This window comes from Corvus cornix, chromosome 3 (assembly GCF_000738735.6).
Source record: "Corvus cornix cornix isolate S_Up_H32 chromosome 3, ASM73873v5, whole genome shotgun sequence".
Lineage (NCBI taxonomy): Eukaryota > Metazoa > Chordata > Aves > Passeriformes > Corvidae > Corvus > Corvus cornix.
The window spans coordinates 50,812,441-50,838,352 of record NC_047056.1 but is presented as its reverse complement, the minus strand read 5'-3'; the positions used below and the strand labels follow the sequence as shown (position 1 = coordinate 50,838,352).

The window sequence follows — 25,912 nt, the reverse complement described above, 5'->3', positions numbered from 1 at the left end:
GGGCTACACCTCTTGTTTTCAAGGCAAATCAATTAATGGCTTAGTTTATTAAATGTCAATTAAAATTTTTTCACTATTGCCTGATTTATATAATCAGTCATTAATTGCTGCTTCTTTCTCACCCCTCTCAATATACTGGCGTAATTTTCTCTAAGAAAGGACAAAAGAAAATGTCGGTGTATAGCAAACAAAGGTCTCTTGACTAAATTAGTAGGCATGTTTCATCTTTGGATACAAAGTGTTAAATGTTGAATTCAGTCCCTTCTTGCTTTTTCTGAGAATAAAGTAGCTTTTTTTGGAAGCTGATCTGTGAACTCAGTAGTAACCTGGATCTTAGAAGAAAATAAGGAAATATAAATAACAAATTTTTCGATAGGAATTTATAGTTTAATCTTTCACATCATGCAATATAAAAATTGGTAAGCTCATTTATTGGTGAATTGGCTTGAGTAGGTGTCAGTGATTGAGTTCTTAGTCTTGTGTTTTTGTCCTAAATTCATTGCTAATGCAGGAAAAATGAAATGGGAGAGGCAGAAAAGAGATGAAGTACAAATCTTGTGACAGTAATTGATAGCTAGGTGGAGGCATCCATCCAGAGCTGCCTGCTCGCCTTTATACACACCCAGCTTTGTGTGATGGAGAAAGATTTTACACAGAGCTAGTAAAGAAGGGGAGGGAGGTGGATTTGCTAGTGACAATCTGACTCTGGTCATCTTGGATGTTGCTTACTTTGTGCTTAACAAAAAAGTTGCTCTTTTCAGAATGAAAGATTTTTAAAGTTTGGGGGTATTTTTTAAGCTTGAATAAAATCTGAGTGTACTCAGTGATGAAACTTTTTAAAAACAGATCAGATTTTCAATAAGCTCTCTGAGTAAAACAAGCATTGTAGGATAAGGTTTTGAGTTTCATCAATTATTGAGCGAAATAATTTTACCCACTTGTGCTAATTTTTGGCTGCAGTTTTTTTGGGAAGATAATGTGTTGTTGGTTTGTACTGGCTAAAGCCTTTACAATATGGAAAGATTTCTTACTTATTTTCATACAGCTGCTGCTTCAGCTCTTGCTTCTCTTTTAATGCTTGGGATCTTGCAGTATATTTATTAGTGTTCTCGTTCTAGCTGCTGGGAGGTGACGAATTACTTAACAAACTACTTTCACTACTAAGGGCGTGCATCCAATTATCCAATAATGAAAAGCCTGTATTTTTTTTTCTTGCTTCCACCCTGACGGGGCATTTAACTCCTTGACAGGAGTTAAAACTATTGTATGCAATTCAGCACCCTCCTCAGAAAAGCATCCCTTATCCTGCTCTAGCTGCATTCCTGCAGTCTAACTCCTGCCATTGCAGAGAATCTGGATTTTCCCACCTGTAGAAGTGTGTTTAAGCAAAGCATTCACGATCTCAGGCTTACCCTCCAAAAAATCATGAAATATGGAAACAAGCATTTTTAATACCTCCTGGGATTTGAACTTTTATGATGTTTAGGTTGTGTGAATTTCGGCATCCCTTGAATTAAATTTGGAAATTTTCACTTTCCTTTGAAGATAAAAGACATGACTCTTGCCCAGATATGTGATTCCCAAGAACTGGGATGTGGGAAGAAGCAGCACAAATATGATTCACCCTGAATTTTGCAGGACTTGGCAGTGCTGTGAAAGGCATGAGGGAATCGTGCACATGGGTGCTGCTTCCCCCCACACCCTGCATGCAGAGTGGCTCGGTGGTTGCTCTGTGCTATCCTGCCTTCCTTGGCTTAGTTTCCCACTTGCGCTATCCTGGGGAGCTGCACAAGGAGAGGGAGTGATATTGGAGAGAATGCTTGATGAGGTTAAAGATATTTTCTCATGTGTCAGTGTGTGGCTCTGACTAACAGTGTCCATGTCTGGAGAAGAAAACAGTCATTACGGAGAAGCTGTGGGATGAGAAGGGAAGGTAGGAAGGAGGCCAGCCTCCCTGCAAGGAGACAGCAGACCCAGTTTTACAGGCAGAACCTGTAGGACAACTGCAGATGAACCTCTGGTGAAGGCATGCAAAGGCAACAGCCCTCTCTAAGCTTAAAACTAGGTGGTAGTGCCTAAAGGATGAGTGTCTGCCCAGTGGACCTGCTGCTGAAGGCAGGGAGGGTATTTCAGGATGCATCTTGAGCTGTTTTTTCCGAGAAGGGGCGTGTGCATGTTATGTGCTTTTAGCTGAGGAGTGAGCTTGTGTGTGCACACCTCAGCTGCAAGGCAGTGACATCTCTTTTCCATCAGGGCTGGAATGCCAGGGATGCCTGTCTTACCCTCACTCGCATGACTGACTTGTCGTCTTGGTTTTTTTCTCTCCTTGCTTACCACTCTAGCACAGAAATGTCTGTCTGCCCTGTCTTGCACTGGCTTTCTACAGTATGGTCTGAAGCTGAAGGTTTCCATGAAAAATCAAAAGAAGTGTTGAAAGCCAAGTAGCAGGCAACAGCATTGTCAAGGAGGCCTGGAGTTAAAAAATTTGTAAGGGAAACAATTTTCTCTGGAATTAAGGTGGAAATACATTTCCACTTAATTTCAATGGGCTAACAAATTGTAATGTTTATAGTTGGCTGACAATGTAGAAATAACTCATGAACCAAAAGAAAAGTTTACTTCGGAAGACGGCTCTCAAATTATTTACCTTGGCTTCATCCTTCCCTGAATTGGGGAGAACATAATAATGTTTCCCTCTCTTGATCCCTGTCTTGGCTGGTTGCTGAGATGCTTTTGGATATAATTCTTAGCATAGGAGAGAACTTCCAACATAGCAAAACTGATTGCCAAACCTAAAAAAAAGAAAGTCTGCATCCAGTAATGACATTCTGGAGATCCTGGATGCCATATTCCTTTTCTGCCATCTCAGTGAATTTTCCACACATTTTTATGAAGTGTTTTGAGTCTATTTTGGTGATATAATTCACATGAATGTTTTGAGTGCTCTCTTTGCTCAACCCTGACCTCACCCCTACGGAGATTTTTTTTTTTTTTTTCCCATGTTGAAAACTGCCAAAGACTTCAGGCATCATTTTCCCACACAGAGTGAAAATAAAGTGCTTTTAAAAAAAAAAACCCACACCCAAAAACACCACTATAAACAGATTTTCCCCCAAAAGAAGAGTTCTGTTTGAAAACCAAAGTTGGTTGTTTGGTTTGTTTTGGGTTTGTTTTTTTTTTTTTTTTTTACTTTGAAGTACAAGCTGAATAGAGATCCAGGGGAAGCACTGTGCTTGGGCCTTCTTTTCCTTATCAATACCCTGAATTTGTTCACCAGCGAACTGGAGAGTTTGCAGAACTCCTGGACAGTTGTAGCCTTGGGGGTACAGCAGCTTAACCTCCCACACCCTGCTTCAGAAGGAGTTCCTCTTCTTTCAGTGCTCATGTCCACCCTTCTCCTTCAGGTTACAGTGTTCCTGGGTGTGCTGACACAGCAGCTTTGGGGCCATGAGTTGGCTCACTGCAGTGACTTAAATGAAATCCCAGTATTTCTGGGATGCCGGGGTTGCAGTGCCTGAAGCAGCAGTGCTTGCACAGGATGAGCCCAGCTGAAGTGCACCCAGAGGGCCGGGAATGACAGGAGCTTGCTTTCCTGGCTTTACTTGTGAGCAGGAGAAAAGGTGCTTTGTAATGCCCTCACCTCAGGGTAGATCCCATTGACTATGCAGGAGGGTGGGCTGCAAGCAATCTCCTGGTGAATGCTGTAAGGGGTTTTTTTGGAGATGCTTGCAGTGACCCCTAGAGCAGCCCAGAATTTGGGAGCCTTAAAGAAACTGCATTGTCATTTAGTTTCTTTATTAAGTGTCTAAAAAGTGGCACACTTTTTTTTTTTTTTTTTAAGATGAACCATGTAGTATGCTAACTTGTCAATCAAACTGTCTTTTAAGGTGGCCCATTCATTGCTGAAGGATGCTGGCAGGTACTAAATATTTTAGCCCGTATGTAAAATATATTTATTTATTCATTCCTCTCCTGAGTGATGTTTAGAGCTGTCAATCTGTTGCATTTTTCTGGCCCTAAACTAAGCAGAATAACTCAGGATCCTGTAACCAGAGCAGCCCTTCATAAATTAAGGTCAGTTGGGTGCAGTGCTGTAACAACAGCCTGTAGAAACAGCCTCAGACCAAGGCATCTTTTGTTAACCAGAGGAATATTAACTACATTGGGAGTTCCTGAAAGTGGGTGGTTTCTACTGCCAAGCTCAGCAACGCTTTGTCATAATGAAAAAACAATACTGTCTGCAAGTAGGGATTGAAATCGTCTCCTCACATCTGTTTGTCTAAGCCTGGGAAAAGGTGCCATTGGATGAGAGCAGCAAATCCTGCTGTGACTGTGCTTGTGCTTGAAGGGAAAGCTTTAAATGCCGACAAATGGCCAGGCATCTTTCACGAAGCTAGTTTTAATTTATTTTTAGACTTGATTAATAGTTACTGCACTATTTGCCTTGCACATTTTTTAATGGAATGCTTAAAAAAATTGTTTAATATGTGATCCCTTCTGTGTAATTGTGCTCTCATACAATGTCTTTGGTGAGAATGAACTAGCAGAGTTTTACCCAGAATTGTTTGGAAGACACCACTGTGGAAAGCAGAGATGACTCAGTGCCTTGGAGGAAGAAGAGCTAGCAGTTAACCACAGAGCATGGCATTATCTCTATGCCAAAGCTGGCTGGGAGAGCCAGCATATTTTCCACTTTGCTATGTCGGGGGGAAAAAAAGTACTCCAAAGAAATATTGGCTCTCTAAGCAATCTTTATAATCTTGTCAGCTTGATGAGTTTAGAACAGGTAACATGGGAGGCATATGAATCAAAAGAAGATGGTAGTTCCATCTAGAAACCATTGTTATTTTTATTTGATTAATAAATACATATGAAGCATTCTCATTTTTGGTGGATTCCTCTGGGTGAATAAACTTGGTTGCATAACAAGAATGTGGTATGTGATAGAGCACATGATTAGATAATAAGTATTTCTGCATAAACTTATTTCATATCTAATCCCATGTGTCTGTATTGTTATTTCTTTAAGAATATCTACATGGTATCTCTTTCTAATGCAGGCAATTTTCCAGATGCCTGTAAATAAGGAATATCTATTGCAAATGAAATAATAAGTATCTCTTCTCAATGTAATTTGTTTTCCATTTGCATTTAGTGATGTAGTGTTTTTGTTGGTGAAGGTGGCTTGACTTTACATGCAGAATTACATGAAAAACACAGCAGTTAAATCTTCATTTTGATTTCATTACAATAAAAATCTTTTAATGTATAGAGTTGAATATTTTCTTTTAGGGGAGATGTTTCATTTAAATTAATTTAACAAATCCTTTTATGTCTAGTGGCCTTTACACTTACACAGAAAATGCAGTAAGAAAAGTGTTGGCTTCCAATTTGGGTCTTTCTTTTTCTCACCAATCACCTTCTGAAAGATGTAAAGACATATTATTGCCATGGTATGGTGCTGTGCTGCCCTGGGACCTGGGCATGTTCTCCTGTATATTTGCTGTTCCACTTCTTTGTGTGCGAGTGTGGAAGCTTGGGTATCCAGCTCGAGCCATGTTCCTTGTTTCTGCCAAGGAGAAGGTGGAAGACCTCATGAAATACTCGATTTAGCATGTGGGCTGCCAGTTGTGCCAAAAGAGGAAAAAACCAATGGTGTAGATTGGAGCAATATTTTGGCATTGGCCATAGGAGAAGTCAAGCTGAAGGATGCACCAGGATTGATACTTGCTTTCCAAGCATCTGAAAAGGAAGGTGTTGAAGAACCTGTGTGATGAGGACCTTAGAGTTGCTTTCAGGCTGGCAGGATAATCCAAGCAGGTTGTCTTGTGGGCAGGAAAAAGCACTAGGTGAAGACTAAGCCTGTAATTTAGTCCACTGGTTAACAGTGCAATGTCTGGATGACTTCATTTAACAACGACTATCAAGGTGTGAATCTTTCTTGCCCTGATGAAACCACCTGAAATAATGATTGGTGGTTGGCATTGGCTGTGAGGAGGCAGTAAGTCTGCTTTCTAAACTCTCCTGCATGGGAGAAGTCGGTTTGGGGTGTTAGTATTGTGGGAGACATCCACTGGGCTCTCAACAGATTAGTATCTGATGAACAAACATTTTTTTACACCTGTAATTTCAATAGTATTCGACTTTTCTTTCACTTTCTATCTCTCCCACCCTGTATTTAGTGAGTGCCAGAAGATGAGCTTTCTTTAGATACATAAACAAGATGATGTGGTGCAAATTACAGAAGATTGCAAAGCCTTGATTTAGTTTCTCTGTGCTGTGATTTAAGAATTGATACTCTTGAGTTTTTAACTGTGACTAAGCAACTGTTTTGTTGAGGCTGATTATTTCACATGCCAGTGGTTAGGAGGTAGCATCAGATTATTCCTGCTGCTGGAGTGAATGTCCTTGTTTATCCTGTCTTCTCTTCTACTGAGGATAACTTGGGCTTTAATTTTCCCTCCTGTTCTCACCTTGTTTTGGCAGCTGATGAATATGAACACTTTGTGTGTCTCAAATGTTTTATATAGGGGGGACCACAGGCTCTGCAGGACCTGTGACCCTGCATATTATTCTTTTGTATTCTCAGGGTTTTTTCCACCTAGAAACTTCTGTTGGTAGGGGAAAATATTAGTGTTTCAGATTTAAAAAAAAAAAAAAAAAAAAAAAGAAGAAATCAAGGTTGATTTTAGACCTGTATATGGCAGACAGGGAAATTGCAGGGAGGGAGGAAATTTATCTTGTTGGTCACAGTTGGTGCTCCTGCTGAATATGTGGATTTGTATTATATAGAGTGAGCACATGCACAGGCACTCCATACAGAGAGAGTACGTACATGGGCCATATGTTCATTATTTTAGAAGTTTTGTTTTCTCTTGCATTTTCATCAAGCTTTTAACAGAGCTATTTTAATTGGGATTAAATATAACTATGTAGGACAGTAACTAAGACACAAATCCAGCGTTTTCCTTCTCACCCTCTGCGTGTCAGCAACATTTCTTGTGCTAGTCCTCCGCCTAGAAATGAGTTTCTTTTAACCTAGGGCCTGTTGTCAGGAAGAGAGGAGACTGCAGCATTCTTCCAGGCGTGGTGGGGCTGGGTTTCATTTACAAATTTTGTCCAGAGTTGCAACACAATCCCCTGTACTTAGCATGTGCCAGGCTAAGCTGGCGTGTAAACTTGGCAATAAACTGAAAAAGCAGTGCTGCAGTCCTATACCTGTGCACACATGCAAATGTGAGCCCTTTGTCTGTCTTCTGAAGTTCAGTATTTATGAATGGTTTACAGAAACAGCACATGCTTAGGTTGGCTAGAAGAGACTTATATACAGTTTCAGTAAGGTAAATAATTTTGCTGGTTTGGCTGTGAAATAATTTTGAAATGTGTTTTAAAGATACAGGATTCAAGACAAAAAGATGTACTCAAATAGCATTTGTATCTATAGGAAGCAATAGTTTCCTGTGGTTTATACATCAAACAGTGAGACCTGGTTATAACACACACATGAACTGTGTTTTCAGTGTTTGAATGGTCAGGTCTGCCCAAGTGCCTCACAGTGTTCTAAAGTTCCTTTTTAGCATTTTATTTTTGCAAATACCTAGTAAGGTTTATTAAATTGCATATTTTGTAATCCAAAGTGTATGTATATACAAACTGGAAAAGAGCAAAGAAGATGAAAAATAAGGATTTCTGAGATGCTGTTGGTTCTTCTCTGCTTTTTCTTTAGACACTGTCTCCTTTCTTGTTCTTTGCGGTTCTCTTATCTACAAAAACATTTAGATTAGTGTGCTAATTAGTTTATGTTAACCAGCAGAGGGCTTCCACCTCAAAGCAAACAGCTTTATCCCTTCTGCAGTCTTGCTGGTATCCTCTTAATCAGAGAAGTGGGAAATAGACATTTATTCAGTTCTTAGGATACTTCCCTGCTGGCAGAACGATCTTCAATTACATGTTAACTAATTTTTAATATAGTTTGTTTTTAACCGGCTTCCAGTTACTTTCAATACAGCCGTTAGCATTTCCACAGGAAATTTGGATGATTCTGTAGAAGTTTCTTGTGCTTCACTGAAGTCTCCTATTTCTAAATTTCTAATGTAACTGGTGTGTTGCAGTTTCTGTGCACAGTCAGGTATTAAAAGTGTTTGAGCCCCTTCTTAGTATGAACACAGCATATGCTGAGTAAAGTAGTAGGAGAGACTGAACTGATCTTACAATTTAGATTAAAGCAGTGCAAGTTGAGTTTATAAACTCATACATTCATTGTAGAGTGTTCCAGAGCAAAGAGGAATACATGTGGATACAGGATATCACAAAAGCACGCAGCTTTTCGGGGGCGTTGGAGTCGCCCTGTGAGACACGGAGTGGTTTCATTCGGAGCATCCCTTGTGCCAGCTGTGCCGGCGGCTTGGAGCGGGTGGGTGCTGGTGGAGTAAGGGTCAGTGCAGTGTGGCAGAGTACCGAGGTGCTGAATGCCGCTGGAGCACCTCCCCAGTTTCTCTCCCAGACTCGGTGACTTCTCGTGTTGATCAGAACTGCTGTTGATAACTTCTGGTGATTCAGTGAACAGATGAGTGCCTGGGGAAAAAAAACCAGCAACCTTCTCTTCAGACAGAAAACTTACTCTGTCTGCAAAAATTCCATACTTAGATAGTTAATCTTCCCGGTCTATCAGCACTTGGGATGTGTTGGCTAACAGTTGTGAGCAGAGTACTTCCGTGGCCAAGCCTCAGCTTTGGAAGGGAGGTGACCCTATGGTTAGGGGATTTTAAAAACGATTTTGTGTTACGAAAGCAAGAGCCCCTCAACCCAGGAAAACGTGTGTAGGAATTGAGGCGGTGACTACAGTTAGTGGGAGCTTTTAGCAGAGCTGTCTTAATTAGTGAGTTGTCATGCCCGAATCAAAAACCACTAAAATTGTTAATTACGGTTCGAGCAGAGATAATAACAGCTTACTACAGGCAGACCGCCGTGTGTCACCGTAACTGTGTCGCTGCTGACGTCCCTGGCGAGGCCCGGCCCGCCTCGGGCGGTGGGAGCGCGGATCCCGGCTGGATCCCGGCTGGATCCCGGCTGGATCCCTGCTGCCACCTGCCGGCACGCGCTGCCCTCCTCCCACCCGGGCTCGGTCCCGGCCCGGCGGTCCTTGGGCTGCGCTGCTGGTCAGGAGGGTTGCCCGTGAAGTACCCAAATATTTGCACATTGCCCGAAGTCACCAAAGCCTCGTTACTCGTCCCCTTACACTGTACGACGGCATCAAACCTCACGAAGGAAAAAACTCGTCCGTGCGTGGGCAAGCCCGAAACTTAATGCAGTTCGAGCCCTTTCCTCCTCAGAATATCATAGAATCATTTAAGTTGGAAAGGAGCGCTAAGATCACTGAGTCCAACTGTTAGCCCAGCACTGCCAAGTCCACCACTGAACCATGTCCCCAAGTGTCACACCTACAGGTCTTTTAAATACTGTAAGGGTATCCATCACACTCCTACCTAGCAAAGCTCAGTACTTGAAACTGCTCCCGCCATCAGTAATTGCTCTACTCCTTGCATACTTGCAAGCACATTTTCTATGAAATTTGGGCTTTGCATTAGTTCTGGAATTATGTTGATGAAGAAACCCAAAAGCTTGTGAATGTATTTGTATATGGTTGAAGCAGGTAGGTGTCTCTAGGCGCAGTTAACTTGACTGCTCTTTTGGCATCAAACTATTTTAGAGACAAACAGTATTTTTTTCCTGGGCACTTCTGGTGTTGGTTCTGCCCCTCTTAGAAATATCTTTTTGGCTAACAACCAGATTGTACTGTTTGTGTTCCTTGCTAGATTTCTGTCTCTCAGTAAGAGCTGTCATTATCCCTACATACAGCTGGTGTTGAGGGGAGAACCAGCTCCAGGTTAGCCTAGCACTCTAATAGAAACTGTATCCCTGTTTTTACAAAATCTCCTTATCAAAGCAAGCGCAGCTGTTGAATCAGAGGAAACATCGCCCTGATGCAGTGAATCCTTCTGGGGCACAGAAGCTGAAAGGAGGAACAGAGAATGGTGGCAGATGCATCATAGAGACCTGTCCAAAAGCTAGTTTGTCCTCTGCAGGATTAAAATAGTTGTCTCCAGTGTGATTTTTTTTTTTTTTTTCCCCCCTTGTGGACCTAATAAAGTTGGAAATGTGGATGGGATGCTTGGAAGCAGTCTTACAGTATAAAACTCCCTCCTCTTTTAGTTTTGGTATGATGTATTTTTAAGCTGAAAAAATCCCAAGACCAAAAGGGTAAAATGGGTAGCAAAACAAGAAAGGAAGTTCTTCTTTGTAATTAGGGCATTCAAAGGCTCTGTAAGGGTTGTGATAGAAACAATTAATAGGCACTGCTTTTGTGTGAGACAGGGCCTACTTAAGTAGGTCGTGAGGCTGGTAGCCAGGAGACCTACTTTCTTTTCTTAGCTTTGCTGCTTATCCTTTCTGTGATCTTGGGCAAGTAACTTCATTTTTGATCCTTTTCTTTCTTTACTATTTTTTTCCCCTCACAGATTCATTCACATTGAGAGGGAAAGAGTTTCTCACTTATGTGCCCTGCACATAAAAAGGGACACAGCCTTAACTGGAACTTTGAGGCCCTCTTATACCAAAATGGTCTCCACGGCTGTTTTGCTGTAAATAATCTTGCCGGAATATGGATTACTTTGTGAGTTTGCTATGTGAGCACTTCATAGGGTACCTCTAAAAGAACAGGCACAGTGTAGATAAAGACCTCTGATGGAGGTCATGTTGACAAGGTTTCAAAACTGACTGAAATTCCCACACATCTGCCTGGGAGATAATGAGCACACTGGGCAGGTGACCGTATGCAGCTGATCTGGTATTGTTAGGGCAGTTTCTGGGATGGAGGGGTTCTCAGGGCTGCTGGAGCACCCCTCTCCTTCTGCAAGCTGCAGCAAGAGCTTTGTAAGGATGGGATGAGACTGCAGGGAAGGTGTTTTCAATGAGCTTTTGCCCGTGTTTAATCCAAATGGCTTTATGACTGGGCTGAAGATGAGTTGTTACCACTTGAAGGAAAACACCCAGGAAGCCTGAGAGAGAGGTGTCCTCTCAGCTGTTGGAGCACGAGCTGTCCCAGGAAGCTGTAATTGTGATCATCCATGTTACTGTCTCCTTGAGTCATAAGAAATGATAGACTAGGAAATGTAGGAATTAAATTAACATGTGAGTTGTGCCAAAAGCCACAGCCCAACCAAAACCGGAGCATGTCTGTGGCGTTTTGGGGTTTTTGTCTCTCTGCTTTGTTGATTTTTTACACTGACCCAAAACCTTTCCTATGAAACATTTTTTGCTGTTTTTTCTGGCCTTAGGAGAACACAGTGGCTGTGAACCATGTGCGTGTATTTGCTTTACAACTTTTAGAGAATTCTTAGACAATCAGGTTGTGATAGATGGTAAAAAACCTGATGGTATGTGAGACTACACACACATATTTGCTCTCATTCACCTCTAAAAATAAATGAAAAAGGGCAGGGGAAGGAACCAGTTTAGATTTCTACTTCAAGCCGTGTGTTTCTTCTTCTGTGATTCCTTCATGTTTTTTACTGGGATGGATTTGTATTTTTAAAAATGTAGCAAAAATAATGCCTTAATCTTTATATACATAACCTGGAAAATATGAAGCCTATATACTTGTACGACATCTTCATAAGGGAGAAAATAGCCAGGTTGGAAAATTAGCTGAGTTTATTAGAAGTGTACCTTGTTTCTTTTAAATGGCTTTGTAGACTGTTTTACATAATTAAATGTAAGCCTCTGCAGTGTTTCAGATGCTAAAATTTCCAGCTCCTTGGCCTTGCATTTGGCTACTGATTAAAGAATGGTTTAACCTGCAACAGCTACTCAACATGTATTGTTTTTCAAATGGTAATTGCTGTTTTCTCTTCATCTTGGGAAATTTACTTTAGATCCACATGCACAACGACTATATTGATACTAAGCTTGTCACCTAGAAATAAGCATTCTGTGGTAACAACAGTGTTCCAGTGGATAGCAATGGATCTTTTCCTGCAATGAAATGGAATGATACTAAACTCTGAGCAAAGCATTGCACTACTCTGTTTACAGTAACAATGGAAGTGTTATGGTCAGTCACGGTGCTTTTGCCCTTGCATCACCAAGTTGTGACTCAGCACCGTGTTAAAAAGGCAGAGGTACAGACAGGTCAGGAAAATTCCTGCAATCAAATTGCTGCCTAGACTCTGGACAGGTCTTTGGGATTTACCCTGGCATTTTGGGTTAACCTGAAAGGGTTTCCTTCTTGTTGGTTCCTCTGATCTTCTGTTTCTAAGTAGTACAGTGGAGAGGAGATGACTACTATTCTGCTGTTCCTACCAGGGTTTTTATACATCTGGCTCTGTATAATTTAGCCAGTAATAGCTGTGGTAGTTTACAGTTCTCTGTACTTTTCAGTACTGGCAATTCCAAATGTTTGCTCTTTGTCAAAAGAAATAAATTTACTTTAAGCATGGTCTTTGATTCTTTAATTTTTATATTAAATCCTGACAATTGGTACATAAGCCGCCCCAAAATGGTTATTTCAGTGTTTGGATCTCTAGGGATATCTCACTCCACATTCTCAAGTCTTGCAAGCAAAAGGTCCAAGGAAGAAAATCAAAACAATCCTACTAACCCTGCACAGGTCTCTTGTCCCATCAGGAATGGGGAGTGGTGTCTGTTAACAAAGACAAAACCCTCCAACCTAGAAAGACTTGATGACATAGTGAGAAACGCGAGTGTTAGCAGTGTGTTGGCTCCTACTCGCACTCACTTAGCACACACTCGCACTCACTCGCACACACTTAGCACTCCTGCACCCCCCTCTCTCCATGACCCTACTGCAGCACCACTGACTTTGGGACGTGGTGGGAGACCTGTGTATGTACATATGCATTACCTCGTGGAGTGAGGTCAATTTAAATGCAGCCTATTAAATTATTTACAGAAGACAGTTGGCAAACCCATTGTGCTGTGTTAGTGGGAGCCAAAGGTCACTTTGGTGTGCCTGGTTGATTCATAGAGTAATCTGATACAGTACTTAGCTTTTTGCCTCCCAGTCAGTGGGTTAAACCTTATCCTCTTATTATGAGTCAGAGAGCCATAAGTTTCAGAAAAAGCCAGAGCCTTTGTTTTTAATGGTTTTGAAGAGGCTGTGCAGCACAATCCAGAGGGCTGCGATAGCATCTGCCAGGGGGTTGGGGCGTGTTCTGCAATAGTGTAAATCTGACGGCCAGCTTGGGAGCCGGAACACTGCACCCTTGTTTTCTTACGCTCCTTGTCCTTTTGATAACATCATCTGCAGCCGTTAGGATGTTCAGACATTAATGTTTGTTCTTCAGATAAAGGGCATGTTTTTGTGTTCTTTTTCTTTTTTTTTCCCCCCTGGATTCCTCGCTACCACCATCTCCTTGGGGATTCACTGAGCTGATTTTACTGTCTATCTCCCACATTCAAGTCTATTTTTTTCTGCAAGATAGAAGCTCTGGGGTTTTTTTGTTAACTTTTGTCTTGGCGACCACTTCCAGCAAAACGCATGGGTATTGGGGTGCCTTGGTATAATCAACTCCTCTCTGCTTTAAAATGCTCCCTTTGCCTCTCCACCTTGCAGGTTTATTCCCTTCAGCGAGCGGCATTGGTACTGGCATGCAGGGCAAGCACTGCAGCTTTCAGTAGTGCCTGACTTCTTAAAACTTTCACACTGTGGAGTTCTTTTCCTAGCTGCTAGTTTAAAGAGAAGGCAGCAGAACGTAAGAGAGCTGGGAACAAAACCTGTTTTATGAGCTGTAGTGATCCCAGTGAGAGTCTGATCACTAAGTATCTGCTCAGATTTTGTTTGTCTCTACACTTTCATTTAGTGTCTTTGTACCACCAGTTACGGGGGCACTAATGTTTTCAGCACACTGTTCAGGATGCTTTTGGTGTGGACAAGCTCTAGGATTTTATTTTCCCCCTCTCCAAGCCTGCAGAGGTGCGGCAAGTGCTTTCCTATTTCTGCACGCAGAGTTCAGAAGTTTGTGCTGCCACTGAGCTGGCTGAGGAAAGGAGGAGTTTTGCTTTTAGGAGAGCGAGCCTATCATATTTCACTCTAATCCTAAGCGATAGCCACGCAGTCGGTTTTATTGTTAGGCAAGCCTTCCTGGAGCTCCTTCACCAGGCTTTTCTCTAAGGGAGAGCAGGGAAGCCTGAGAATGAGGAGGCAGAAGTGTGGTCGCTTTATTGTCCCTCATGAGCTGTGCCATGCCAGGGCGTGATCTCTGCCTGCTCTTCCCTCCTCGTGGGCTGTTTTTGATGAGCCAGAAGAGGATTGAATTGCATGCCCGTTCCTGGGGAGCGATGCCGGGGAGAAGAGCGGAGCTACAGTTTTTGCTGTTGAGTGGAGAATGGGGAAAACACTTGCCTCAGTGCTGTACTCTGCTCAGCCCTTACATGCTCCGCTGAGCTGCTGCAAGGTGCCACTTTCTGCTGCTTTTCTGCTCTTTGTTTTCTTTGGCAGCTCCCTAAGTGCTGTATCAAAGCAGCTTCAGAGGAGCTGCGCTGGCACAGCCACCTACCTCCATACTGGTGCTGGTTTAAAGGCAGCGAGAAGAAACCTGGACTGAAGTTGGATTGAGTTTGTTTAGTCTCCCACGAAAACCGCTGAGAAAGGGGACAGGAACAATTTCAGAGAGGTCTGTTTGGAGCTGATGCCAGTGGCTGGCTTGAAAGAAAATGAAAAAGGAGTGTGTTTCGAGATCTTTCAAACTCAAACAAAACCCAGGCTCCCTCTCGCGTGCTGTCAGCTGGATAAATTTCTCCTCCTTGTCAAGGCAGACAAAGAGATTGTTTCGCAGCGATGGGGAACTCTCCTCCATGTGCGTGCAGCAGGTAGATGAGGATGACGAGAACTGGACCTACAGGAGCCAGCAGAGAAAAGGTGACTTGCTTTCTCTTTAACCCTTGTGACTGCTGCTGAAGTGTCAGCCCTGCTCCATGCTGCTCCGTCCAGCTGCTCGGGTCCCACTGGGAGCTGCAGGTGGGGTAGGAGGAGGAAGGCAGCACAAAAACCGAGGTGCAGCACTGCCTTGCCAAGTTTTTGGGGGGTTAAAACTGTGAAAGCTTATAGTTATCAACAGGAAAATCCTTTAATTCCCTATCTGGGTACTGATTGTGTAGGGCATAGGTAAGTTTTGTTTATGCTTCTTGTAGGCAGTAGTCACTGGTGGCAGAGCCTTTGGGCAGGTGCTGCAAGAATCTCTCTTCAAAATGTGGAACCCAAAGCTATTTAAGACTCCACTTCTAAATGACTGGGTGGCTTTTCTTGGATGACTGCCTCATGGTCCTGCTGGGAAAAATTTAAGTGTATTTTGTTTTATGAGGGCAGATTGAGAAGAGGTCCCAGATGCAAAATAAAAGAGATGATGAGAAAGTGATGGGAATTGCTCCACAGAGAGGAAGGACATCTAGGATACGAGATAAGCCGCTCTGAATGAACCCTTGAAATGTTCAAACCTGGAGTATATTTTATATGAGACCTTTAAAAAGTACGTTTATTTTTTGTGTTCTGTTTTTGAATGAAGTTTGTCAGGTCACTAAATAACCAATTACCTCCTATTTGCCATAAATCAAAACAAATGTCAGAAATTTGCTTGTGCGAGTTGGTGAGGTACAGTTACCAGTAGATGGCTGGCAGGCAGTGGGGTGTGCATGCACGGGAGGTTAAAAATACTCCGTAAAGTGAGTGATTTGGTTGTAATTTCTCTAGTGCTGCCAGAGCAGTAGTTTGTTAATAGGAAGTGTAAGGTTGACTCAGTTTTGCTGTAAGGTCACTTTTGTAAGAGCAGGCAGACTCTCCAAGGGCATTTGATCTTCAAAGGGCCTTTTATTTCTTTTCATTTCTGGGAGCAGTTAATAGCTACTTGACCAGAATTTCACTTCCGTGTCAGAACAGATTGTGGCTTTGGTAAATTGTTTGTATGCAGGAACACAAACACAGGATGTATATGCTTGTGCTTTGCTCCCTGCACGCTAGGACACAACTTTAATCTGTGCTTTGAAGATTGTTTTTTAACCTACTTTGCTGTTGAAAATCTTCTAAAAAGGGAGTTTGCATTTGCAACCAGTAATTTTTACTTTGGACTGTTGGTATATTGATATTGTACAGTGATGCTGGATATGCTTCTAACACCTGTGGGATCCTGCATGGATCAGAAGAACCATTGAGCCCTGCTGCTGGATTCTATATAACTTCCCATAGAGTTTCTCGTGCTGCCTTTCTTAGCCCGTGCTCACGCCACAAGGCAGAGATGGGAAAGGAAGCTTTACTGGTGGATTAATGGTGTATTAATTTTTCTGAGTGATTTACATAAAGAACCCATTGTACAGGCTGAAGGGGGAGGGCAGAATTCCTCCCATAATTGGGCAGCAAGCTATGAAAGCCTCCCTGCCTGCCCATAGAGGAGATGACAATATGTCATTTTTGAAGGGAAGGTGGAGGGAGGTGTAGATTATGCAGGGCTTATTTCCTCTTTGCAGGGAACAATTTGACTCAACTTGTAAAATCTGCCTGGATCATAAATCTAACCACATATCTGTCTGACCAGGATCCTCTTCTGGACTAACAGGGATTGCCAGGGCAGAAGGGAGTGGGGGGTTATATACTGGAGCAGGAGAAACTCGTCACGGCTGCAGGTGTTACACCCTGGGCTGTGAATCAGGCTTGCACGGTGTTGGAAGAGTTTGAGTATCCATACCTGGCAGAGTGGTTGTCTTGGGTTTGTGTTCAAAGGCAAAACGTGTGTGATAAATGGCCACTTGTGTTCTCGAATTAATTTGCTCCACTGCTCTGTTGCATTACTGCTTGCCAACCTTTGTAAAACTGAGGGCTCAAAACAACAGTATTGTCTTTGGTGCTCAAATTAACCACATCACTAAATTAACACAAACTAGAAAGAAATGAGAGGCACAGCAGACTGGCAGGATAGCAAGTGTTACAGACAAAACCTGTTTTAAGCTAGATTAAATTTTAATAGTTTTTCGGCTGTCAGAATAGTTTTCCCTCCAGTTCTTCCTCAGGTAATCACTAGCTGCTCTTCCTCTAACTGTACGTGTAAAGGCAGGAGTGTTAATAACAGAAGCTGGAAATTAAGGAATTATTGTTCTTTCTGAGCTGTTTCTCTTCCTGTCTTTTTAAACGTCTTCTTTTGCCGCTCCATTGCTCCTCCAGGCTCCGATTGCATTCCCACGAGGCTGCTGGGTGACAGGCACAAGGCAGCATGTGTTGCGTGGTATTTCACCAGCAAAGTGGCTAATCTGCCTTGGCTGCAAACCGGAGCTTGCACACAGTAGCGAGCACAGAGATTGGTTGGATTTCTCAGTTTGAAATGAGCAAGAGGAACAAAGTAAACGGTAGCTGTGAACCTGGGGCACACCCCGGTGCCCTACGTGGCTGATCCCTGCCTGTGCCTGTGGGGCTGCTGCTTCGTTCTTCTTTTTAAAATGTACACTGATGCAGAGTGTTTTGGAACGGGTAGCAGCAATCAGACTTCACATTTGATAAAGCTGTTAGTAGAAGAGATGGTGAGAGTTGACAGTAAAATAAAGGTTTGTTGTTTGAAACATTTCTTGCTCAGCCCTCTTCCTCCTCAGAAGTCAGCTGGAGGCCCTGTGAAATGAGGGCACACTGTAACTCTCACGTTTCTTCTTCTTTAATCAGCATTTTAAATTCAGATGTTTTAACTTTGTGGGATAGCATGTATTTTCAGACTGAAGCTCAGAGCATTTTTTTCCTTTAAAATCCACTTTATTGGAAAATGACTGAGAGAGGTATCCTTTGAAACAAAGGAGCTTGGGTGTGTTGCAGAGGGTTTCTGATGGGTGGAAGAATGGGACAGTCGTTTGTGTTTTGCCTGTGCTGTTTAGCACGAGTATGACACAGCAGGTAACTTTGAATAGAGATAACACACGAGTTAGTTCATGGCCCAGGCTTCACTGTATTTACTTTAATTTTACAGAAAAGGAAATGAGTCGCATGGCAGCCCCAGAACATCTTAACTGAGCTTTTCTGGCCAGGTGCTGGAGAAGCACAACTAGCAGTCAGGTCTGGCCACAGGTGGCAGTGCATCAGAAGAAGCTGTTACCCAACGAGGTTTTCCCTGCTCTCCCCCCAGCTCCTGTCCCTGTTTATTGCTCTAATGTTTTACCCACTCCCTCCATTTCACTTGGTTGCTTTCCAATCTTTCTGAATCACTCAAGTTAAAAGTCTTGGCTGCTTTTTACTGCAGGTTATATTACCTGGGAAACTTAGAGTCATTAGTCAGAGAAACCTTGTTTCTCAGGTAACTACTGGGTTTCAAGGACTGATCAAACTCAGTTCAGAAGGTGGCAGCCACTGGCTTTCTGCTGTTTGCTGTTTGCTTTAATACCAAAGTGTGTGAAATGCCCAATTTTTTTTTCTTCCTTGCAAAACCAGTCTAAATGTGAAAATTTGCTTTAATGCTAAAAGTAATTTAAATTCATAAATAACTACTTGTGGGCTGAGCCTTTTGTGTCCTTGCAGTGTGTCTGATGGAAGCAATCCTGACATCCTGATGACAACTCTGACCAAAGCTGTCAGTTAACTTCCTAATTGCTTATCGTTGTCTGAGAGCATCACACTTACCAAGGGGTCAGATTTCCATAAACTGAACAATTACGGAATTGTCACAGTAGCAGTATCAGTGCTGCTTTATTATGTCAGTAAAAAAGATGTTCTTTAGTTATACCTATATTACCTGTGCTTGGTTTAAATGTGCATCATGAAAGTTTAATACTATCAGATGATTTTTTCTTCACATTCCAGAGGCAGACTTGGGACTCAAGAGCTTTTGGTCTTTGCAGCTTGTATTTTCAGTGTTTCCTGTAGAAACTCAGGGTAGGGATAGGCAACTCTGATCTTACCTGACTGCAGCACCACAGCCATCACATCATTCTTTAGTCCAAATAATTTTTAAATTCTAGGTTTTTAAGTAGTGAATACAGTTTACAAGGGAGTTTTTAGTAATGAGATGTAAGAGTACCAAGACCTATTAAGTTCCCATAAGCAAGATTACCAAATCCAGACTTCTTGTTGCTATTCCAATGTAAAATCATTATATTGGGCTTTTTCTCCTGTATGTTTTTGCACAAGATCTTGTGTTCAAAGGGGGAAAAAGTCATGTCAGTTACTACATAGATGAACGCCCATAAACCCAAAGGGAGCTGTTAGCATTTGTAGCAGCCATAACATGTGATGGATTGTAGTGTAGGGGCATGTGTGTCTGTAAAAACGATTCTTGAAGCTTTGGGCAAGTCCATAAATAATCATTTATGGAAACCTCAAAAAGCATTTGTGTAAGAGACTGGAATAAGTCCAAACCAAATATATGCTTTATATACCTTTTTGTGAAAGACTTCTTTTTTTTGTTTGTGTTGTGTTGTTTGTTTGTTTTTGTTTTGTATGTTTTCTGGGGAAATTTTTTGTTTTTTTAAAAAGAAATTGATGTTTATTTAGTATATATAAGCACACATATGCAAATCTGAATGTTTGAAAGGAAAAAAATGAGAGATTCAATACAAAAGCCAACTTTGTGTCTTGTCGTACCATTTACATGTTGTAGGTTCTGTGTGCAAAGATAAAACCGGATATAGTTATGTGCATTTGTAACAATTGGTCAAGTTTATATCAAATTTTTGTGGTTGGACTGTTGGATGTTGTGCTTTTATGGAAGCACAGCCGGGAGCAGAGGTACTACTTCAAATACTGACGTATGTGCTATTTGTCTTAGCATATTTGTATCATGGCACAGCAGAGGGTTCTGTGAAACTTTTGTGATATACAGTGGCAATCCAAAGTTTTCACGCTGGTAAAACAGCTGGGGACAGTCACAAGTCTTGCATTTAACTATAACTTGAAGCAGCAACTTTTGCATGCTTGTACATAAAGACAAATTTAATCAAAACTTTGCTGTCTTTCCCATGTCTTCTGGCAAATATTGCCACAAATGGGAATCTGAAAGTGGGTTTGCTAAGCAAAAATTTGTAAGCTACAGAAACAAGTTTAAGTAAGAAATGTTGGTATCACAGAGTATCTGTGTTGGTATCGCAGAACCATTTGGTTAGATCTACATCTCTACTTTTGCTTTATCAAAAAAACAGGGATCCAGCCATCAGGGTTATTTATTCTATTAAAACCTCGCCAAATTCCAAGTCTTTGCTATTTTGAAAGTGCAAATATCTAGTACTTTAAAAATAATAAAATTTGTTATCTGATCAAAGTGTTCCAGGTAAAAATAGAAATTCAAAAAAAATTTCTATAATCTTACAAATTTACTGCAGTTCTTCCTTTTTTCCCAGTTGCTATCCCAGCATGTCCGTGCCTCTCCAGGAAGCAGTGACTAGAGAACAGCAGTCTGTCCTAAGGGACATTTCCCAGTAGATTTTTTTTATGAAGAGTTGTGGCTGGTTTCACTGCCTACTCCAAGAGCCATAACTAATGTAAGTTTACTGTGTTGAAGAGTCTAAATCTCTCAGGGGATTGTGGAATGTTTTTTGTTAGGATCGAGGAGCTGAAGGGAAGAACAGGCTTGTGTGGTGTTGCTGAATCCGTGTATTAGAGCTGCTGTCTCAGAAATGTGCTTTTCTTAGGCAGATGGGAAGTTAACCCCTGGTGTTTGAGAACTCCGAGGGCAGATCCCGGTTCCTTCTGGGCAGCTCTGTGCTGCTGTGAAGTGAGAGCCTGACTGCCTTCAGTAGGACACCTTGAATTTCAAGTACAGAGCAGCTCCAGCCAGAGTTCTCTTGGCTGGTCGCACTGTAGAAGACCAAAGTGTTGGGAAATGCAAACAAATGGAGTAGCACCTGACTTAAGCGTGTGTTTCCAAAGTGACAAGGACACTGCAACCCAATTGGTCCTGCAGTTTCCGTGCCGTTTGGATTAGCAGGGTAACTGGTGCAGCGCTCCTTTGCTTGCTTCTTTGCAGCCATGAAGGAACACACGAGGTGCTGTGGTTTTCCTTCTGAGAGTGTATTGTTTTGAAAGGTTTCCAGTTTTATTTCATGATACATAAACTTCTCTATACTTCTATACACTTTATATACTTTTTCTTGTTCCCAGGCTAGTGTCTGATGTCCAGCTTATCCTTAGGCTGAAAACTTGGGGCGAATGTTTCCCCCTCACTAGGGCTCAAAACTGATGTCTCCTGACCTTCACATTTTACTCTTAAGTAGCTATATTTTATAAAGCAGACTGGTTGTTTTCCTGTGATTGGATGCACTGTTAGAGCTGAAACAGCGTGCTGTATGTGCTTTCCTGTGCACTGCTCATCAAGTAATAGAGTACACGAAAAATTCTGTTTCTATGCAGTTCTTAGCCAACTGCTTCATGAATTGTCCTCTAAAACTGAGGGGACCTTTGTCTCCAGCATGGTCATAGCTCACCATTCTGGCAGGACATTGCAAATATGACAACTTCTTGTTTTTCCTCCAATCTGTTACAAATGAAAAGAAAGTGAAGTTAAAGGCTAAGAATGTGGCTAAATAACTGAAGTTAATGAATTTTGAAAGGGCATATTTAGCTTCTATTATAATATTTGGAACAATTAAGTAGAGTGGATTTGACAGTTCGTGATTTAAACTGTGAAATAAATTTTCTTCTTGTCTTTTAGTTGCAGAATTTCAATAAAAATAAAGAAACTAGGTTTGCCATCTACCTGGCTTGTTGGGGGTTGCTTTTGGTTTTTGTTTGTGTGTTCGTTTTTGCATATACTTGTCTATTAAAACAATTTATCTACCAGCCTCTCTTTCCCATTTGTAAGTGGAAACCTCTGTGTTGTTTTTTTTGGTTTTTTTTTTCCTGGAGAATTGAAGTGTAAATGCTGTTATAACTTGAATGTGTAGCTTATTGTTCCAAAGCCTGAGCTGAAGTGGTCTGTTAAAATGTAAGGCCTAGGTGCTTTTGATACCTAAGCAAGGTGTATTTTCAGCATGTGAGTGTGTATTTTGGACACTTAAGAGAATGGCTCATTTTTCATCCCGAGGAAAGGTAATTAATATGTACACCCTCTGCTCAGTCTAGAGCTTCCCTTACATACAGCGTGGCAGCTTCTGCCTGGCACTTTATCTCCCTGAAGCAGATGGATTCCCTGGACATTGAGTCGTGGTGAACTTGTAGTGTTTGGAAGGCAATTATGGGCTGTGAATTAGGTGCTTTGCAACTGGTGCATCATTTACTTACCCATTCACTCCAAACTAAGAGATCTGAGAAGCACATAGAAGGTTGTCACATAAAGCTGCTCAGAAGCTGTCAGATCAAACACCTAAGCAGAGGGGAGTGACAGGGCTGCATTTTGCTTGAGAGTAGCACGTGGGGATGGATGTTAAATAGAAGTTATCCCTGGTCACACTTTCTCCAGGGTAACACAGGCCCATAGTAACAGTGCCACTGTATATTGTGTGTATTGGAGGGGAGAGGGGAGGCCTCTGCCCACACCTCCTCCCACTTCTTGCTTGAACTGTGGGCCATGTCCATGAACCACGGTACAAGGAGCTGTGCTTGCCAGTTAGCAGGTCAGGTTTGATAGGAACAGCTCTTGGAGGGAGGCACGGCTTGGCCTCCTGACTGCTTTGGAGGGGCACCTGTCCTCCAGGCACTGTATGCCCGGCTGCTCACAGCATGTCCCCATCAGTCAAGTCCCATCAGAGCTGCTCCTGTCACCTGCTGCCTCTTTTTCCTTTTGCTTGTTTTCATGTGATTTTTTTTTTCTTCCCTATGGCTTTGTTTTGCCTACACAGGTGTTTGCTCCCTAATGCAGTAGGGATGCTCACAGTTTATGTATTAGGCTTAATACTATGAATCACACTCTTGTAGGCACCTTGCTAATGACTACATTAATTAAAGAGTGACCTTTGGAAGAAACAGCCTCTTAATTTTGATTCTGTCATTCATGTCTAATTTTAATGCCTGAAATGGGGATAGAAACTAATGAATGGTGGAGGCTGTTGCCTTTCAGAAACTGAAATTTGTTTGTACTTGCTTGTAATTTCCACGGAGCCTTTTGTATTTCTTTCTCCCTTGTAGTCCAGACTGCCAAAGAGCTGATGAGTAAGCGTGACTGATTACAGCCTACTGTACACTTACATGGAAACTCTCATCCAGGAATTACTAACTCAATTTTATTAACCTTGAGTAGTGCATGTAATGCCATATATGGTAAATACGGCATTTTCATTTCAGAATGAAATGAGGTATTGTGACATGCAGTGGCAGAATCAGATATTAAATTCTGCGTTTGACTGGTAGCTAGCTTGACCTGGTTTTGCAAAGAGAGAAGATGCCCTGTGCTCAGCAGCACAGCTCCTTTCCACTGGGGTGCTGGCTGGCTCTGACGGTGGAGCTGTCAACAGCAAGGGGGCTGCAGCTCTTGCACAGTCTCTGTCAGATTGTCGTTCAGCTGGGACTGTGAGGAAGGTAGCAAATCTATTAAATTGATCAGGTCGAATAAGGAGTAACTCGTTTCGTTCTGGCTGCTCTGCACTGACACTTCTCACATGCTGGGATCTCAGTGAAGAAGCAGTTGTGTTTCTGCCCCAGGGATGATGGCAGAAAACACCTCGGTGCTGTCTCAGGTTTGTAGCAAGGAAGGAATCAGAACAGGTGGGAATGCAGAAATAGTTCCCATTGCACCACACATGTGAAGCTGTAACAACCTACAAATGGCCCCATCACCCTGCCCTGGCACGGTTTCTGATAAGAACACTGGCCCAGTTTGCTGCCCAAGGACAGCTCATGCTAAAGTGCCAATTCTTGTAATTCTTTGTCAAGGGCTTGAGTGTATTTTGGCCCATAGCTTTAAATCAGAAGAGAACTGCTTAAAGTGCTGCTGGTTTTACCTCAGTATTTCAGTGACCTATTTGTTCTTGTTAGGTAAGCATTGTGATGGTGTGAATGAAAACAGCTCCCCAGGTAGTACGGATGGTGGGTCTGCATAGGGCAGAAGAAAAAGTGATTTTTCTCTTTGCTGTTTTGTGTTGCTCTGGCATGTGTTTCAGCCTTGGGGAGTTTTTTTGGTACAAGACCATTGCTCTTTTTGTGCATATTTCAGGAAACAACCTGTTATTTTCTCCTCATCCTTGTAGGATGGTGCAGCTGTCTTTGGATGCCAGGATAATGGGGGGGAATTCATATGTCCTTCATGCTGCCTGTGCTTTTGGTATTCTTGATTACCCAAAGGTGGCCTCAGAGCATTCCTCCGTGGCTTGTTGTTACCAGGGTTAGTGAAACACTGACGACATCAATCTGAGGGAACAAGCCCTTGCCAGCCTGTGGCAATTTTCTGGAGCAGTGCACAGATGACTGGGCAAATGAAAATGCCCGTGAGGGGCATTTTTGTTTTGTTTTAATAGTAAACATTATCAATAAAGCCCTGTTACATCCATTAATCAAAGCTAATTTGGCACACAACCCTTGCAAAACAATGAATCTTTTTTTATTGAGAAGCAGATCTTTTAGCAGCAGATTGAAATTACTGGATTGCCTGTTGTTTTCCCAGGCTTTTTCTTCAGAACTTCTGCTCTAGCCTCTCTTTAAATTTGGGACCATCAGTCACTGTTTCCATATAATTAGTGTTCTTCTGGTCATGCGTTAAGGCTCTGTACACTCTGGTCCTACCCGCACAACCAGGAATGCCCTCTTTGTTCAAATTCTGTGGCAAAGAAATTCCTGAATGAATTTGGAGAAGTTTGTTACAGATTCCTTTCTTGACCTACAGCAGCTCTTTAAAAGATTTTGCCCTTTCTGTGCCCTTTGTCTGAAGAGTAAGGCAAACAAAAGATAAGGTGAAGTAATTCATGACTTCATTGTGTTTGTTTTCTTCCTCACTTAAGGCAGAAGGCAGTCCATTCCTAAAACCATTTATTTTAGTAATTTTAAGGCCAAGCACTTTGTGTCTGCACCTGCAAACACTGCTGCGTTTATTACAGAACTTTTTGTTTGCAATAATCAGAAACCACAACAGGATTTCACAAATGCTGTCTGCAGTATCTAATTGAAAACCCCATCAGTATAGCTGTAGCTAGGGTAGGATTAAAAATAAAGTTTTTTCATTGAAAATCAGCTTTTGATGAAAAAAATACATAGATAAAGGATTTTACTTTGGCTCCTGAGTTTACATAGGACTGAAGTGGAACTGTGTCCCTCCTTCAAGTAAAAAGTCATTGTTTTAGATTTAATTCTCTAGGTAAACAATTCGACATAGTTTCAGAAGTTTTATTGGAAGAAAGTTGTTCTAATTATGGGCATACATTTTTTTCCCCCAAATGTGTATATTGGTTCTGTTCATTCCTGCTCCTTAAAGGTATCAAAAAATTCCATTTTTTCTTCTATGTTTAAAGGTTTGGAAAATTCTGTTCCTCATGCCAGTCTTGAAAGATGGCAAAAATGTAGCTGCAAATCTGGGAGGGGGAGAGTAGCTCTATACTCGTTGTTTCACTGATAATTTTAGAAAGATCCATTCATCACAAGTCACCTGCCTGCATTACTTTTTGCAGGACAGGATACATCTTTTTAGCTCCTGCTATGGTGAATACTTAGCAATTTGAGTTACTGCTTTAAAGGACATACTTTCTGCCTGATCATTTGAGTAAGTTACTTGTTTCATTATGTTTGCTGTGAGTTTCCCCAAACAATTTTCTTAATCTTAAATAATTTTTGAAATACTTCTTTCCTTCCTCACTGTATGAGGAAACTCCACCCTCACTCCTCAAGTAGAATGGGTAATATAATATGAGCTATCAACTGCAAGAGATAATAGCAAAATATTTTTCTCTATCTTTGGAGTTGTAAGAATATTTGGTTTTCCTTATCAAAATAATGGTTAATATCTTTTTCTCCATTGCT

The 25,912-nt window shown here is 41.8% G+C and overlaps 1 protein-coding gene across 7 annotated transcripts in view; it reads left to right on the top strand.

Annotated features, from left to right (window-relative positions):
* NHSL1 (NHS like 1) overlaps positions 1-25,912 on the top strand; it is a 184,107-nt gene that overhangs the window by 60,842 nt on the left and 97,353 nt on the right. Inside the window, exon 1 of one of the 7 annotated variants that reach the window (XM_010399782.4) lies at positions 14,173-14,938. The exons of the other annotated variants lie outside the window; for them this stretch is intronic. Within the exon in view, the coding sequence (XP_010398084.3) occupies positions 14,734-14,938 (205 nt within the window). The 5' untranslated portion in view covers positions 14,173-14,733. Of the gene's footprint in view, positions 1-14,172; positions 14,939-25,912 lie in introns of those variants that run through there. 7 annotated transcript variants of the gene reach the window in all.